Consider the following 16,261-nt stretch of genomic DNA (forward strand, 5'->3'; position numbering starts at 1 on the left):
TGTGACACTCACAGATCCCCTCACCTCCCCAGTCATGTCCCTGTATTATTACTAAAGATATAAATGATGTCACTGTCACACTTCCAGATCCCCTCACGTCCCCAGTCATGTCCCTTTATTATTACTATAGATATAGGTGATGTCACTGACACTCCCAGATCCCCTCACCTCCCCAGTCATGTCCATGTATTATTACTATAGATATAAATGATGTCACTGTGACACACCCAGATCCACTCACCTCCCCAGTCATGTCCCTGTGTTATTACTATAGGTATAAGTGATGTCACTGTGACACTCCCAGATCCCCTTACCTCCGCAGTCATGTCCCTGTATTATTACTTTGGGTATAAGTGATGTCACTGTGACACTCCCAGATCCTCTCACCTCCCCAGTCATGTCCCTGTATTATTACTATGGGTATAAGTGATGTCACTGTGACTCCAAGATCCCCTCACCTCCCCAGTCATGTCCCTGTATTATTACTATAGATGTAAGTGATGTCACTGTGACACTCCCAGATCCCCTCACCTCCCCAGTCATGTCCCTTTATTATTACTATAGGTATAAGTGATGTCACTGTGACACTCCCAGATCCGCTCACCTCCCCAGTCATGTCCCTGTTTTATTACTATAGATATAAGTGATGTCACTGTGACACTCCCAGATCCCCTCACCTCCCCAGTCATGTCCCTGTATTATTACTATAGATATAAATGATGTCACTGTGACACTCCCAGATCCCCTCACCTCCCCAGTCATGTCCCTGTATTATTACTATAGATATAGGTGATGTCACTGTGACACTCACAGATCCCCTCACCTCCCCAGTCATGTCCTTGTATTATTACTAAAGATATAAATGATGTCACTGTGACACTTCCAGATCCCCTCACCTCCCCAGTCATGTCCCTGTGTTATTACTATAGATATAAATGATGTCACTGTGACACTCCCAGATCCCCTCACCTCCCCAGTCATGTCCTTGTATTATTACTAAAGATATAAATGATGTCACTGTGACACTCCCAGATCCCCTCACCTCCCCAGTCATGTCCCTTTATTATTACTATAGATATAGGTGATGTCACTGACACTCCCAGATCCCCTCACCTCCCCAGTCATGTCCCTGTATTATTACTATAGATATAGGTGATGTCACTGACACTCCAAGATCCCCTCACCTCCCCAGTCATGTCCATGTATTATTACTATAGATATAAATGATGTCACTGTGACACACCCAGATCCACTCACCTCCCCAGTCATGTCCCTGTATTATTACTATAGATATAAGTGATGTCACTGTGACACTCCCAGATCCTCTCACCTCCCCAGTCATGTCCCTGTATTATTACTATAGATATAAGTGATGTCACTGTGACACCCCCAGATCCCCTCACCTCCCCAGTCATGTCCCTGTATTATTACTATAGATATAAATGATGTCACTGTGACACTCCCAGATCCTCTCACCTCCCCAGTCATGACCCTGTATTATTACTATAGATATAAGTGATGTCACTGTGACACTCACAGATCCCCTCACCTCCCCAGTCATGTCCCTGTATTATTACTATAGATATAAGTGATGTCACTGTGACACTCCCAGATCCCCTCACCTCCCCAGTCATGTCCCTGTATTATTACTATAGAGATAGGAGATGTCACTGACACTCCCAGATCCCCTCACCTCCCCAGTCATGTCCCTGTATTATTACTATAGATATTGGTGATGTCACTGACACTCCAAGATCCCCTCACCTCCCCAGTCATGTCCCTGTATTATTACTATAGATATAGGTGATGTCACTGTGACACTCCCAGATCCCCTCACCTCCCCAGTCATGTCCCTGTATTATTACTATAGATATAGGTGATGTCACTGACACTCCAAGATCCCCTCACCTCCCCAGTCATGTCCATGTATTATTACTAAAGATATAAATGATGTCACTGTGACACTCCCAGATCCCCTCACCTCCCCAGTCATGTCCCTGTATTATTACTAAAGATATAAATGATGTCACTGTGACACTCCCAGATCCCCTCACCTCCCCAGTCTTGTCCCTGTATTATTACTATAGATATAAGTGATGTCACTGACACTCCAAGATCCCCTCACCTCCCCAGTCATGTCCCTGTATTATTACTATAGATATAAGTGATGTCACTGTGACACACCCAGATCCCCTCACCTCCCCAGTCATGTCCCTGTATTATTACTATAGATATAAGTGATGTCACTGACACTCCAAGATCCCCTCACCTCCCGTCATGTCCATGTATTATTACTATAGATATAAATGATGTCACTGTGACACACCCAGATCCTCTCACCTCCCCAGTCATGTCCCTGTATTATTACTATAGATATAGGTGATGTCACTGTGACACTCACAGATCCCCTCACCTCCCCAGTCATGTCCCTGTATTATTACTATAGATATAGGTGATGTCACTGTGACACTCACAGATCCCCTCACCTCCCCAGTCATGTCCTTGTATTATTACTAAAGATATAAATGATGTCACTGTGACACTTCCAGATCCCCTCACCTCCCCAGTCATGTCCCTGTGTTATTACTATAGATATAAATGATGTCACTGTGACACTCCCAGATCCCCTCACCTCCCCAGTCATGTCCTTGTATTATTACTAAAGATATAAATGATGTCACTGTGACACTCCCAGATCCCCTCACCTCCCCAGTCATGTCCCTTTATTATTACTATAGATATAGGTGATGTCACTGACACTCCCAGATCCCCTCACCTCCCCAGTCATGTCCCTGTATTATTACTATAGATATAGGTGATGTCACTGACACACCCAGATCCACTCACCTCCCCAGTCATGTCACTGTATTATTACTATAGATGTAAGTGATGTCACTGTGACACTCCCAGACCCTCTCACATCCCCAGTCATGTCCCTGTATTATTACTATAGATATAAGTGATGTCACTGTGACACTCACAGATCCCCTCACCTCCCCAGTCATGTCCCTGTATTATTACTATAGATATAAGTGATGTCACTGTGACACTCCCAGATCCCCTCACCTCCCCAGTCATGTCCCTGTATTATTACTATAGAGATAGGAGATGTCACTGACACTCCCAGATCCCCTCACCTCCCCAGTCATGTCCCTGTATTATTACTATAGATATTGGTGATGTCACTGACACTCCAAGATCCCCTCACCTCCCCAGTCATGTCCCTGTATTATTACTATAGATATAGGTGATGTCACTGACACTCCAAGATCCCCTCACCTCCCCAGTCATGTCCATGTATTATTACTAAAGATATAAATGATGTCACTGTGACACTCCCAGATCCCCTCACCTCCCCAGTCATGTCCCTGTATTATTACTAAAGATATAAATGATGTCACTGTGACACTCCCAGATCCCCTCACCTCCCCAGTCTTGTCCCTGTATTATTACTATAGATATAAGTGATGTCACTGACACTCCAAGATCCCCTCACCTCCCCAGTCATGTCCCTGTATTATTACTATAGATATAAGTGATGTCACTGTGACACACCCAGATCCCCTCACCTCCCCAGTCATGCCCCTGTATTATTACTATAGATATAAGTGATGTCACTGACACTCCAAGATCCCCTCACCTCCCGTCATGTCCATGTATTATTACTATAGATATAAATGATGTCACTGTGACACACCCAGATCCTCTCACCTCCCCAGTCATGTCCCTGTATTATTACTATAGATATAGGTGATGTCACTGTGACACTCACAGATCCCCTCACCTCCCCAGTCATGTCCCTGTATTATTACTATAGATATAGGTGATGTCACTGTGACACTCACAGATCCCCTCACCTCCCCAGTCATGTCCCTGTATTATTACTAAAGATATAAATGATGTCACTGTCACACTTCCAGATCCCCTCACCTCCCCAGTCATGTCCCTTTATTATTACTATAGATATAAGTGATGTCACTGACACTCCCAGATCCCCTCACCTCCCCAGTCATGTCCATGTATTATTACTATAGATATAAATGATGTCACTGTGACACACCCAGATCCACTCACCTCCCCAGTCATGTCCCTGTGTTATTACTATAGGTATAAGTGATGTCACTGTGACACTCCCAGATCCCCTTACCTCCGCAGTCATGTTCCTGTATTATTACTTTGGGTATAAGTGATGTCACTGTGACACTCCCAGATCCTCTCACCTCCCCAGTCATGTCCCTGTATTATTACTATGGGTATAAGTGATGTCACTGTGACTCCAAAATCCCCTCACCTCCCCAGTCATGTCCCTGTATTATTACTATAGATTTAAGTGATGTCACTGTGACACTCCCAGATCCCCTCACCTCCCCAGTCATGTACCTTTATTATTACTATAGGTATAAGTGATGTCACTGTGACACTCCCAGATCCGCTCACCTCCCCAGTCATGTCCTTGTTTTATTACTATAGATATAAGTGATGTCACTGTGACACTCCCAGATCCCCTCACCTCCCCAGTCATGTCCCTGTATTATTACTATAGATATAAATGATGTCACTGTGACACTCCCAGATCCCCTCACCTCCCCAGTCATGTCCCTGTATTATTACTATAGATATAGGTGATGTCACTGTGACACTCACAGATCCCCTCACCTCCCCAGTCAAGTCTCTGTATTATTACTATAGATATAAGTGATGTCACTGTGACACTCCCAGATCCCCTCACCTCCCCAGTCATGTCCCTGTATTATTACTATAGATATAAATGATGTCACTGTGACACTCCCAGATCCCCTCACCTCCCCAGTCATGTCCCTGTATTATTACTAAAGATATAAATGATGTCACTGTCACACTTCCAGATTCCCTCACCTCCCCAGTCATGTCCCTTTATTATTACTATAGATATAAGTGATGTCACTGACACTCCCAGATCCCCTCACCTCCCCAGTCATGTCCATGTATTATTACTATAGATATAAATGATGTCACTGTGACACACCCAGATCCACTCACCTCCCCAGTCATGTCCCTGTGTTATTACTATAGGTATAAGTGATGTCACTGTGACACTCCCAGATCCCCTTACCTCCGCAGTCATGTCCCTGTATTATTACTTTGGGTATAAGTGATGTCACTGTGACACTCCCAGATCCTCTCACCTCCCCAGTCATGTCCCTGTATTATTACTATGGGTATAAGTGATGTCACTGTGACTCCAAAATCCCCTCACCTCCCCAGTCATGTCCCTGTATTATTACTATAGATTTAAGTGATGTCACTGTGACACTCCCAGATCCCCTCACCTCCCCAGTCATGTCCCTTTATTATTACTATAGGTATAAGTGATGTCACTGTGACACTCCCAGATCCGCTCACCTCCCCAGTCATGTCCCTGTTTTATTACTATAGATATAAGTGATGTCACTGTGACACTCCCAGATCCCCTCACCTCCCCAGTCATGTCCCTGTATTATTACTATAGATATAAATGATGTCACTGTGACACTCCCAGATCCCCTCACCTCCCCAGTCATGTCCCTGTATTATTACTATAGATATAGGTGATGTCACTGTGACACTCACAGATCCCCTCACCTCCCCAGTCAAGTCTCTGTATTATTACTATAGATATAGGTGATGTCACTGTGACACTCACAGATCCTCTCACCTCCCCAGTCATGTCCTTGTATTATTACTATAGATATAAATGATGTCACTGTGACACTCCCAGATCCCCTCACCTCCCCAGTCATGTCCCTGTATTATTACTATAGATATAAGTGATGTCACTGTGACACTCCCAGATCCCCTCACCTCCCCAGTCATGTCCCTGTGTTATTACTATAGATATAAATGATGTCACTGTGACACTCCCAGATCCCCTCACCTCCCCAGTCATGTCCTTGTATTATTACTAAAGATATAAATGATGTCACTGTGACACTCCAAGATCCCCTCACCTCCCCAGTCATGTCCCTGTATTATTACTATAGATATAAATGATGTCACTGTGACACTCCCAGATCCTCTCACCTCCCCAGTCATGTCCCTGTGTTATTACTATAGGTATAAGTGATGTCACTGTGACACTCCCAGATCCCCTTACCTCCGCAGTCATGTCCCTGTATTATTACTTTGGGTATAAGTGATGTCACTGTGACACTCCCAGATCCTCTCACCTCCCCAGTCATGTCCCTGTATTATAACTATGGGTATAAGTGATGTCACTGACACTCCCAGATCCCCTCACCTCCCCAGTCATGTCCCTGTATTATTACTATAGATATAAGTGATGTCACTGTGACACTCCCAGATCCCCTCACCTCCCCAGTCATGTCCCTGTATTATTACTATAGATATAAGTGATGTCACTGTGACACTCCCAGATCCCCTCACCTCCCCAGTCATGTCCTTGTATTATTTCTATAGATATAAGTGATGTCACTGTGACACTCCCAGATCCTCTCACCTCCCCAGTCATGTCCCTGTATTATTACTATAGATATAGGTGATGTCACTGACACTCCCAGATCCCCTCACCTCCCCAGTCATGTCCCTGTATTATTACTATAGATATAAATGATGTCACTGTGACACTCCCAGATCCCCTCACCTCCCCAGTCATGTCCCTGTATTATTAATAAAGATATAAGTGATGTCACTGTGACACTCCCAGATCCCCTCACCTCCCCAGTCATGTCCCTGTATTATTACTATAGATATAAGTGATGTGACTGTGACACTCCCAGATCCCCTCACCTCCCCAGTCATGTCCCTGTATTATTACTATAGATATAGGTGATGTCACTGACACTCCCATATCCCTTCACCTCCCCAGTCATGTCCCTATATTATTATTATAGATATAGGTGATGTCACTGACACTCCCAGATCCCCTCACCTCCCCAGTCATGTCCCTTTATTATTACTATAGGTATAAGTGATGTCACTGTGACACTCCCAGATCCGCTCACCTCCCCAGTCATGTCCCTGTATTATTACTATAGATATAAGTGATGTCACTGTGACACTCCCAGATCCCCTCACCTCCCCAGTCATGTCCCTGTATTATTACTATAGATATAAATGATGTCACTGTGACACTCCCAGATCCCCTCACCTCCCCAGTGATGTCCCTGTATTATTACTATAGATATAAGTGATGTCACTGTGACACTCCAAGATCCCCTCACCTCCCCAGTCATGTCCCTGTATTATTACTATAGATATTAGTGATGTCACTGTGACACTCCCAGATCCCCTCACCTCCCCAGTCATGTCCCTATATTATTACTATAGCTATAAGTGATGTCGCTGTGACAATCCCAGATCCCCTCACCTCCCCAGTCATGTCCCTTTATTATTACTATAGGTATAAGTGATGTCACTGTGACACTCCCAGATCCCCTCACCTCCCCAGTCATGTCCCTGTATTATTATTATAGATATAAGTGATGTCACTGTGACACTCCCAGATCCCCTCACCTCCCCAGTCATGTCCCTGTATTATTACTATAGATTTAAATGATGTCACTGTGACACTCCCAGATCCCCTCACCTCCCCAGTCATGTCCCTGTATTATTACTATAGATATAAGTGATGTCACTGTCACACTCCCAGATCCTCTCACCTCCCCAGTCATGTCCCTGTATTATTACTATAGATATAAGTGATGTCACTGTGACACTCCCAGATCCCCTCACCTCCCCAGTCATGTCCCTGTATTATTACTATAGATATAAGTGATGTCACTGTGACACTCCCAGATCCCCTCACCTCCCCAGTCATGTCCCTGTATTATTACTATAGATATAAATGATGTCACTGTGACACTCCCAGATCCTCTCACCTCCCCAGTCATGTCCCTGTATTATTACTATAGATATAAGTGATGTCACTGTGACACTCCCAGATCCCCTCACCTCCCCAGTCATGTCCCTGTATTATTACTATAGATATAAGTGATGTCACTGACACTCCCAGATCCCCTCACCTCCCCAGTCATGTCCCTGTATTATTACTATAGATATAAGTGATGTCACTGTGACACTCCTAGATCCCCTCACCTCCACAGTCATGTCCCTGTTTTATTACTATAGATATAAGTGATGTCACTGTGACACTCCCAGATCCCCTCACCTCCCCAGTCATGTCCCTGTTTTATTACTATAGATATAAGTGATGTCACTGTGACACTCCCAGATCCCCTCACCTCCCCAGTCATGTCCCTGTTTTATTACTATAGATATAAGTGATGTCACTGTGACACTCCCAGATCCCCTCACCTCCCCAGTCATGTCCATGTATTATTACTATAGATATAAGTGATGTCACTGTGACACTCCCAGATCCCCTCACCTCCCCAGTCATGTCCCTGTATTATCACTATAAATATAAGTGATGTCACTGTAACACTCCCAGATCCCCTCACCTCCCCAGTCATGTCCCTGTTTTATTACTATAGATATAAGTGATGTCACTGTGACACTCCCAGATCCCCTCACCTCCCCAGTCATGTCCCTGTATTATTACTATAGATATAAGTGATGTCACTGTGACACCCCCAGACCCTCTCACCTCCCCAGTCATGTCCCTGTATTATTACTATAGATATAAGTGATGTCACTGTGACACTCCCAGACCCTCTCACCTCCCCAGTCATGTCCCTGTATTATTACTATAGATATAAGTGATGTTACTGTGACACCCCCAGATCCCCTCACCTCCCCAGTCATGTCCCTGTATTATTACTATAGATATAAGTGATGTCACTGTGACACTCCCAGATCCCCTCACCTCCCCAGTCATGTCCCTGTTTTATTACTATAGATATAGGTGATGTGACTGTGACACCCCCAGACCCTCTCACCTCCCCAGTCATGTCCCTGTATTATTACTATAGATATAGGTGATGTCACTGACACTCCCAGGTCCCCTCACCTCCCCAGTCATGTCCCTATATTATTATTATAGATATAGGTGATGTCACTGACACTCCCAGATCCCCTCACCTCCCCAGTCATGTCCCTTTATTATTACTATAGGTATAAGTGATGTCACTGTGACACTCCCAGATCCGCTCACCTCCCCAGTCATGTCCCTGTATTATTACTATAGATATAAGTGATGTCACTGTGACACTCCCAGATCCCCTCACCTCCCCAGTCATGTCCCTGTATTATTACTATAGATATAAATGATGTCACTGTGACACTCCCAGATCCCCTCACCTCCCCAGTGATGTCCCTGTATTATTACTATAGATATAAGTGATGTCACTGTGACACTCCAAGATCCCCTCACCTCCCCAGTCATGTCCCTGTATTATTACTATAGATATTAGTGATGTCACTGTGACACTCCCAGATCCCCTCACCTCCCCAGTCATGTCCCTATATTATTACTATAGCTATAAGTGATGTCGCTGTGACAATCCCAGATCCCCTCACCTCCCCAGTCATGTCCCTTTATTATTACTATAGGTATAAGTGATGTCACTGTGACACTCCCAGATCCCCTCACCTCCCCAGTCATGTCCCTGTATTATTATTATAGATATAAGTGATGTCACTGTGACACTCCCAGATCCCCTCACCTCCCCAGTCATGTCCCTGTATTATTACTATAGATTTAAATGATGTCACTGTGACACTCCCAGATCCCCTCACCTCCCCAGTCATGTCCCTGTATTATTACTATAGATATAAGTGATGTCACTGTCACACTCCCAGATCCTCTCACCTCCCCAGTCATGTCCCTGTATTATTACTATAGATATAAGTGATGTCACTGTGACACTCCCAGATCCCCTCACCTCCCCAGTCATGTCCCTGTATTATTACTATAGATATAAGTGATGTCACTGTGACACTCCCAGATCCCCTCACCTCCCCAGTCATGTCCCTGTATTATTACTATAGATATAAATGATGTCACTGTGACACTCCCAGATCCTCTCACCTCCCCAGTCATGTCCCTGTATTATTACTATAGATATAAGTGATGTCACTGTGACACTCCCAGATCCCCTCACCTCCCCAGTCATGTCCCTGTATTATTACTATAGATATAAGTGATGTCACTGACACTCCCAGATCCCCTCACCTCCCCAGTCATGTCCCTGTATTATTACTATAGATATAAGTGATGTCACTGTGACACTCCTAGATCCCCTCACCTCCACAGTCATGTCCCTGTTTTATTACTATAGATATAAGTGATGTCACTGTGACACTCCCAGATCCCCTCACCTCCCCAGTCATGTCCCTGTTTTATTACTATAGATATAAGTGATGTCACTGTGACACTCCCAGATCCCCTCACCTCCCCAGTCATGTCCCTGTTTTATTACTATAGATATAAGTGATGTCACTGTGACACTCCCAGATCCCCTCACCTCCCCAGTCATGTCCATGTATTATTACTATAGATATAAGTGATGTCACTGTGACACTCCCAGATCCCCTCACCTCCCCAGTCATGTCCCTGTATTATCACTATAAATATAAGTGATGTCACTGTAACACTCCCAGATCCCCTCACCTCCCCAGTCATGTCCCTGTTTTATTACTATAGATATAAGTGATGTCACTGTGACACTCCCAGATCCCCTCACCTCCCCAGTCATGTCCCTGTATTATTACTATAGATATAAGTGATGTCACTGTGACACCCCCAGACCCTCTCACCTCCCCAGTCATGTCCCTGTATTATTACTATAGATATAAGTGATGTCACTGTGACACTCCCAGACCCTCTCACCTCCCCAGTCATGTCCCTGTATTATTACTATAGATATAAGTGATGTTACTGTGACACCCCCAGATCCCCTCACCTCCCCAGTCATGTCCCTGTATTATTACTATAGATATAAGTGATGTCACTGTGACACTCCCAGATCCCCTCACCTCCCCAGTCATGTCCCTGTTTTATTACTATAGATATAGGTGATGTCACTGTGACACCCCCAGACCCTCTCACCTCCCCAGTCATGTCCCTGTATTATTACTATAGATATAGGTGATGTCACTGACACTCCCAGGTCCCCTCACCTCCCCAGTCATGTCCCTGTATTATTACTATAGATTTAAATGATGTCACTGTGACACTCCCAGATCCTCTCACCTCCCCAGTCATGTCCCTGTATTATTACTATAGATATAAGTGATGTCACTGTGACACTCCCAGATCCCCTCACCTCCCCAGTCATGTCCCTGTATTATTACTATAGATATTAGTGATGTCACTGTGATACTCCCAGATCCCCTCACCTCCCCAGTCATGTCCCTTTATTATTACTATAGGTATAAGTGATGTCACTGTGACACTCCCAGATCCCCTCACCTCCCCAGTCATGTCCCTGTATTATTATTATAGATATAAGTGATATCACTGTGACACTCCCAGATCCCCTCACCTCCCCAGTCATGTCCCTGTATTATTACTATAGATATAAGTGATGTCACTGTGACACTCCCAGATCCCCTCACCTCCCCAGTCATGTCCCTGTTTTATTACTATAGATATAAGTGATGTCACTGTGACATTCCCAGATCCCCTCACCTCCCCAGTCAGCAGGTAGATGATCTCCAGGGTGAGATGTAAGATCCTCTCAGTCCTGTGACTTTCATCCATGTCCATCCTCAGTGAATCAGTGAGAATGCAGAACGTGTGACGTGAAATAAATACTTTGGTTCCTCACAGCAGGACAGTCTAGGAATAAATATAATACACATCACAGAGAACACACATAACACAGTCAGACATGTAACACTGAGTGACCAGTAAGTCTCCCCGTCCCCCCCAGCCATAGAGCCCTGGTCAGTGTCTGTCAGAGGTTCCTGTGACCCAACCCCATAAGGCTCCTCAGAGGCCGTCACACAACGCTGTACTGCATAAGGTTACACCAATGCTCCTCTCCTGGCCGGGGGTCTTATTCCTCCAAGACATATATTTGGTGCAATTTGCTCCACGTGAATCTTTTACAAACACATGAATTAGGGATTTGGGGATTTTTTACTTTTGTTTTAAATTTATTCCAGATACTGAGAGAGTCTGTGACTATACTGAGGTCATACAGATAACAGGGGTGTGAGGGGAGAGTACACAGGAGAGCAGAAGGGGTGCAGATATGGGGAGAGGGGAAGTAACATAGGAATACAGAGCACACAACAGGGGGTATAACAGCTGTACAGAGGTGTCAGTAACACAGGGGAGGGGGAAGGGAACAGAAGAGGTTAATAACACAGGGATAGGACAGCAGGCAGCCCAGGGGACACACAAAGGGTTACACAGTACAGAATCCCATCAGTCACTCTGCACAAATGATGAAATGACAAATGACCGCACCTCAGATGTATGTTACATGTGTGACCAGCCTGCCGGCCGTGTGTGTGCAGCGTAGGGTGGGGTGAGACATGTCCTGGGGGATAATCAGTGACACTCTGAGGATCTGGGGACTGTCACAGCCACTGGCTGTCTCTGAGAGAGTCTCTATTGCTCAGGATAACAAGACGCCATGACAGACAGTCTCAGCTCAGGGAGTGCAGCCCTTTATTACATGGCCTGTCTGTGTCCTTCTCACACATCCTTCCCCAGCTCCTGTTATGTATCATATGGTATATACTGTACATACGTATTATACCTATTATGTATTATTCCCTGACCACTCATTACTGTTATTATCACTCTGCAGCTATAAACACAGGCTGCTCCCCCTGTAAAATAATAATAACAGGACACCACAGGCTGCTCCCCCTGTATAATAATAGTAACAGGACACCACAGGCTGCTCCCCCTGTATAATAATAGTAACAGGACACCACAGGCTGCTCCCCCTGTATAATAATAGCAGGACACCACAGGCTGCTCCTCCTGTATAAAAATAATAACAGGACATCACAGGCTGCCCCCCCTGTATAATAATAACAGGACACCACAGGCTGCTCCCACTGTATAATAATAGTAACAGGACACCACAGGCTGCTCTCCCTGTATAATAATAATAACAGGACACCACAGGCTGCTCCCCCTGTATAATAATAATAACAGGACACCACAGGCTGCTCCCCCTGTTTAATAATAGTAACAGGACACCACAGGCTGCCCCCTGTATAATAACAGTAACAGGACACCACAGGCAGCTCTCCTGTATAATAATAACAGGACACCACAGGCTGCTCCCCCTGTATAATAATAATAATAACAGGACACCACAGGCTGCTCCCCCTGTATAATAATAATAATAACAGGACACCACAGGCTGCCCCCCTGTATAATAATAGTAACAGGACACCACAGGCTGCTCCCACTGTATAATAATAGTAACAGGACACCACAGGCTGCTCCCCCTGTATAATAATAATAGCAGGGCACCACAGGCTGCTCCCCCTGTATAATAATAACAGGACACCACAGGCTGCCCCCTGTATAATAATAGTAACAGGACACCACAGGCTGCTCCCCCTGTAAAATAATAATAACAGGATACCACAGACTGCTCCCACTGTATAATAATAGTAACAGGACACCACAGGTTGCTCCCCCTGTATAATAATAGCAGGACACCACAGGCTGCTCCCCCTGTATAATAATAATAACAGGGCACCACAGGCTGCCCCCTGTATAATAATAGAAACAGGACACCACAGGCTGTTCCCCCTGTATAATAATAATAACAGGATACCACAGGCTGCTCCCACTGTATAATAATAGTAACAGGACAACACAGGCTGCTCCCCCTGTATAAAAATAATAATAACAGGACACCACAGGCTGCTCCCACTGTATAAAAATAGTAACAGGACACCACAGGCTGCTCCCCCTGTATAATAATAGTAATAACAGGACACCACAGGCTGCTCCCCCTGTATAATAATAGTAATAACAGGACACCACAGGCTGCTCCCCCTGTATAATAATAACAGGACACCACAGGCTGCTCCCCCTGTATAATAATAATAATAACAGGACACCACAGGCTGCCCCCCTGTATAATAATAGTAACAGGACACCACAGGCTGCTCCCACTGTTTAATAATAGTAACAGGACACCACAGGCTGCTCCCCCTGTATAATAATAATAGCAGGACACCACAGGCTGCTCCCCCTGTATAATAATAATAACAGGACACCACAGGCTGCCCCCTGTATAATAATAGTAACAGGACACCACAGGCTGCTCCCCCTGTATAATAATAGTAATAACAGGACACCACAGGCTGCTCCCCCTGTATAATAATAGTAATAACAGGACACCACAGGCTGCTCCCCCTGTATAATAATAGTAATAACAGGACAGCACAGGCTGCTCCCCCTGTATAATAATAGTAATAACAGGACACCACAGGCTGCTCCCCCTGTATAATAATAGTAATAACAGGACACCACAGGCTGCTCCCCCTGTATAATAATAATAATAACAGGACACCACAGGCTGCTCCCACTGTTTAATAATAGTAACAGGACACCACAGGCTGCTCCCCCTGTATAATAATAATAGCAGGACACCACAGGCTGCTCCCGCTGTATAATAATAATAACAGGACACCACAGGCTGCCCCCTGTATAATAATAGTAACAGGACACCACAGGCTGCTCCCCCTGTATAATAATAGTAATAACAGGACACCACAGGCTGCTCCCCCTGTATAATAATAGTAATAACAGGACAGCACAGGCTGCTCCCCCTGTATAATAATAGTAATAACAGGACACCACAGGCTGCTCCCCCTGTATAATAATAGTAATAACAGGACACCACAGGCTGCTCCCCCTGTATAATAATAATAATAACAGGACACCACAGGCTGCTCCCCTGTATAATAATAGTAACAGGACACCACAGGCTGCTCCCACTGTTTAATAATAGTAACAGGACACCACAGGCTGCTCCCCCTGTATAATAATAATAGCAGGACACCACAGGCTGCTCCCCCTGTATAATAATAATAACAGGACACCACAGGCTGCCCCCTGTATAATAATAGTAACAGGACACCACAGGCTGCTCCCCCTGTATAATAGGAACAAGACACCACAGGCTGCTCCCCCTGTATAATAATAGTAATAACAGGACAGCACAGGCTGCTCCCCCTGTATAATAATAACAGGACACCACAGGCTGCTCCCCCTGTATAATAATAGTAATAACAGGACACCACAGGCTGCTCCCCCTGTATAATAATAATAATAACAGGACACCACAGGCTGCTCCCCTGTATAATAATAGTAACAGGACACCACAGGCTGCTCCCACTGTTTAATAATAGTAACAGGACACCACAGGCTGCTCCCCCTGTATAATAATAATAGCAGGACACCACAGGCTGCTCCCCCTGTATAATAATAATAACAGGACACCACAGGCTGCCCCCTGTATAATAATAGTAACAGGACACCACAGGCTGCTCCCCCTGTATAATAATAGTAATAACAGGACACCACAGGCTGCTCCCCCTGTATAATAATAGTAATAACAGGACAGCACAGGCTGCTCCCCCTGTATAATAATAGTAATAACAGGACACCACAGGCTGCTCCCCCTGTATAATAATAGTAATAACAGGACACCACAGGCTGCTCCCCCTGTATAATAATAATAATAATAATAACAGGACATCACAGGCTGCTCCCCTGTATAATAATAGTAACAGGACACCACAGGCTGCTCCCACTGTTTAATAATAGTAACAGGACACCACAGGCTGCTCCCCCTGTATAATAATAATAGCAGGACACCACAGGCTGCTCCCCCTGTATAATAATAATAACAGGACACCACAGGCTGCCCCCTGTATAATAATAGTAACAGGACACCACAGGCTGCTCCCCCTGTATAATAGGAACAAGACACCACAGGCTGCTCCCCCTGTATAATAATAGTAATAACAGGACACCACAGGCTGCTCCCCCTGTATAATAATAGAAATAACAGGACACCACAGGCTGCTCCCCCTGTATAATAATAGTAATAACAGGACAGCACAGGCTACTCCCCCTGTATAATAATAGTAATAACAGGACACCACAGGCTGCTCCCCCTGTATAATAATAGTAATAACAGGACACCACAGGCTGCTCCCCCTGTATAATAATAGTAATAACAGGACACCACAGGCTGCTCCCCCTGTATAATAATAATAATAACAGGACACCACAGGCTGCTCCCCTGTATAATAATAGTAACAGGACACCACAGGCTGCTCCCACTGTTTAATAATAGTAATAGGACACCACAGGCTGCTCCCCCTGTAT

General features: G+C 44.9%; 2 protein-coding genes across 2 annotated transcripts in view; one reads left to right on the top strand and one right to left on the bottom strand.

Moving 5' to 3' along the window:
• LOC148502506 (uncharacterized) overlaps nucleotides 1–11,710 on the bottom strand; it is a 34,840-nt gene extending 23,130 nt beyond the window's left edge. The window contains exon 1 of the mRNA XM_088449773.1: nucleotides 11,570–11,710. Coding sequence (XP_088305899.1) covers nucleotides 11,570–11,647 — 78 coding nt within the window. The 5' untranslated portion in view covers nucleotides 11,648–11,710. The remainder of the gene's footprint in view (nucleotides 1–11,569) is intronic.
• The window catches only part of LOC148502505 (uncharacterized), a 346,350-nt gene that overhangs the window by 143,760 nt on the left and 186,329 nt on the right, over nucleotides 1–16,261 (top strand). The gene's annotated exons all lie outside the window — the stretch shown is intronic.

Source organism: Taudactylus pleione, unplaced genomic scaffold (genome assembly GCF_031769625.1).
Source record: "Taudactylus pleione unplaced genomic scaffold, aTauple2 ptg000495l, whole genome shotgun sequence".
Taxonomy (NCBI): domain Eukaryota; kingdom Metazoa; phylum Chordata; class Amphibia; order Anura; family Myobatrachidae; genus Taudactylus; species Taudactylus pleione.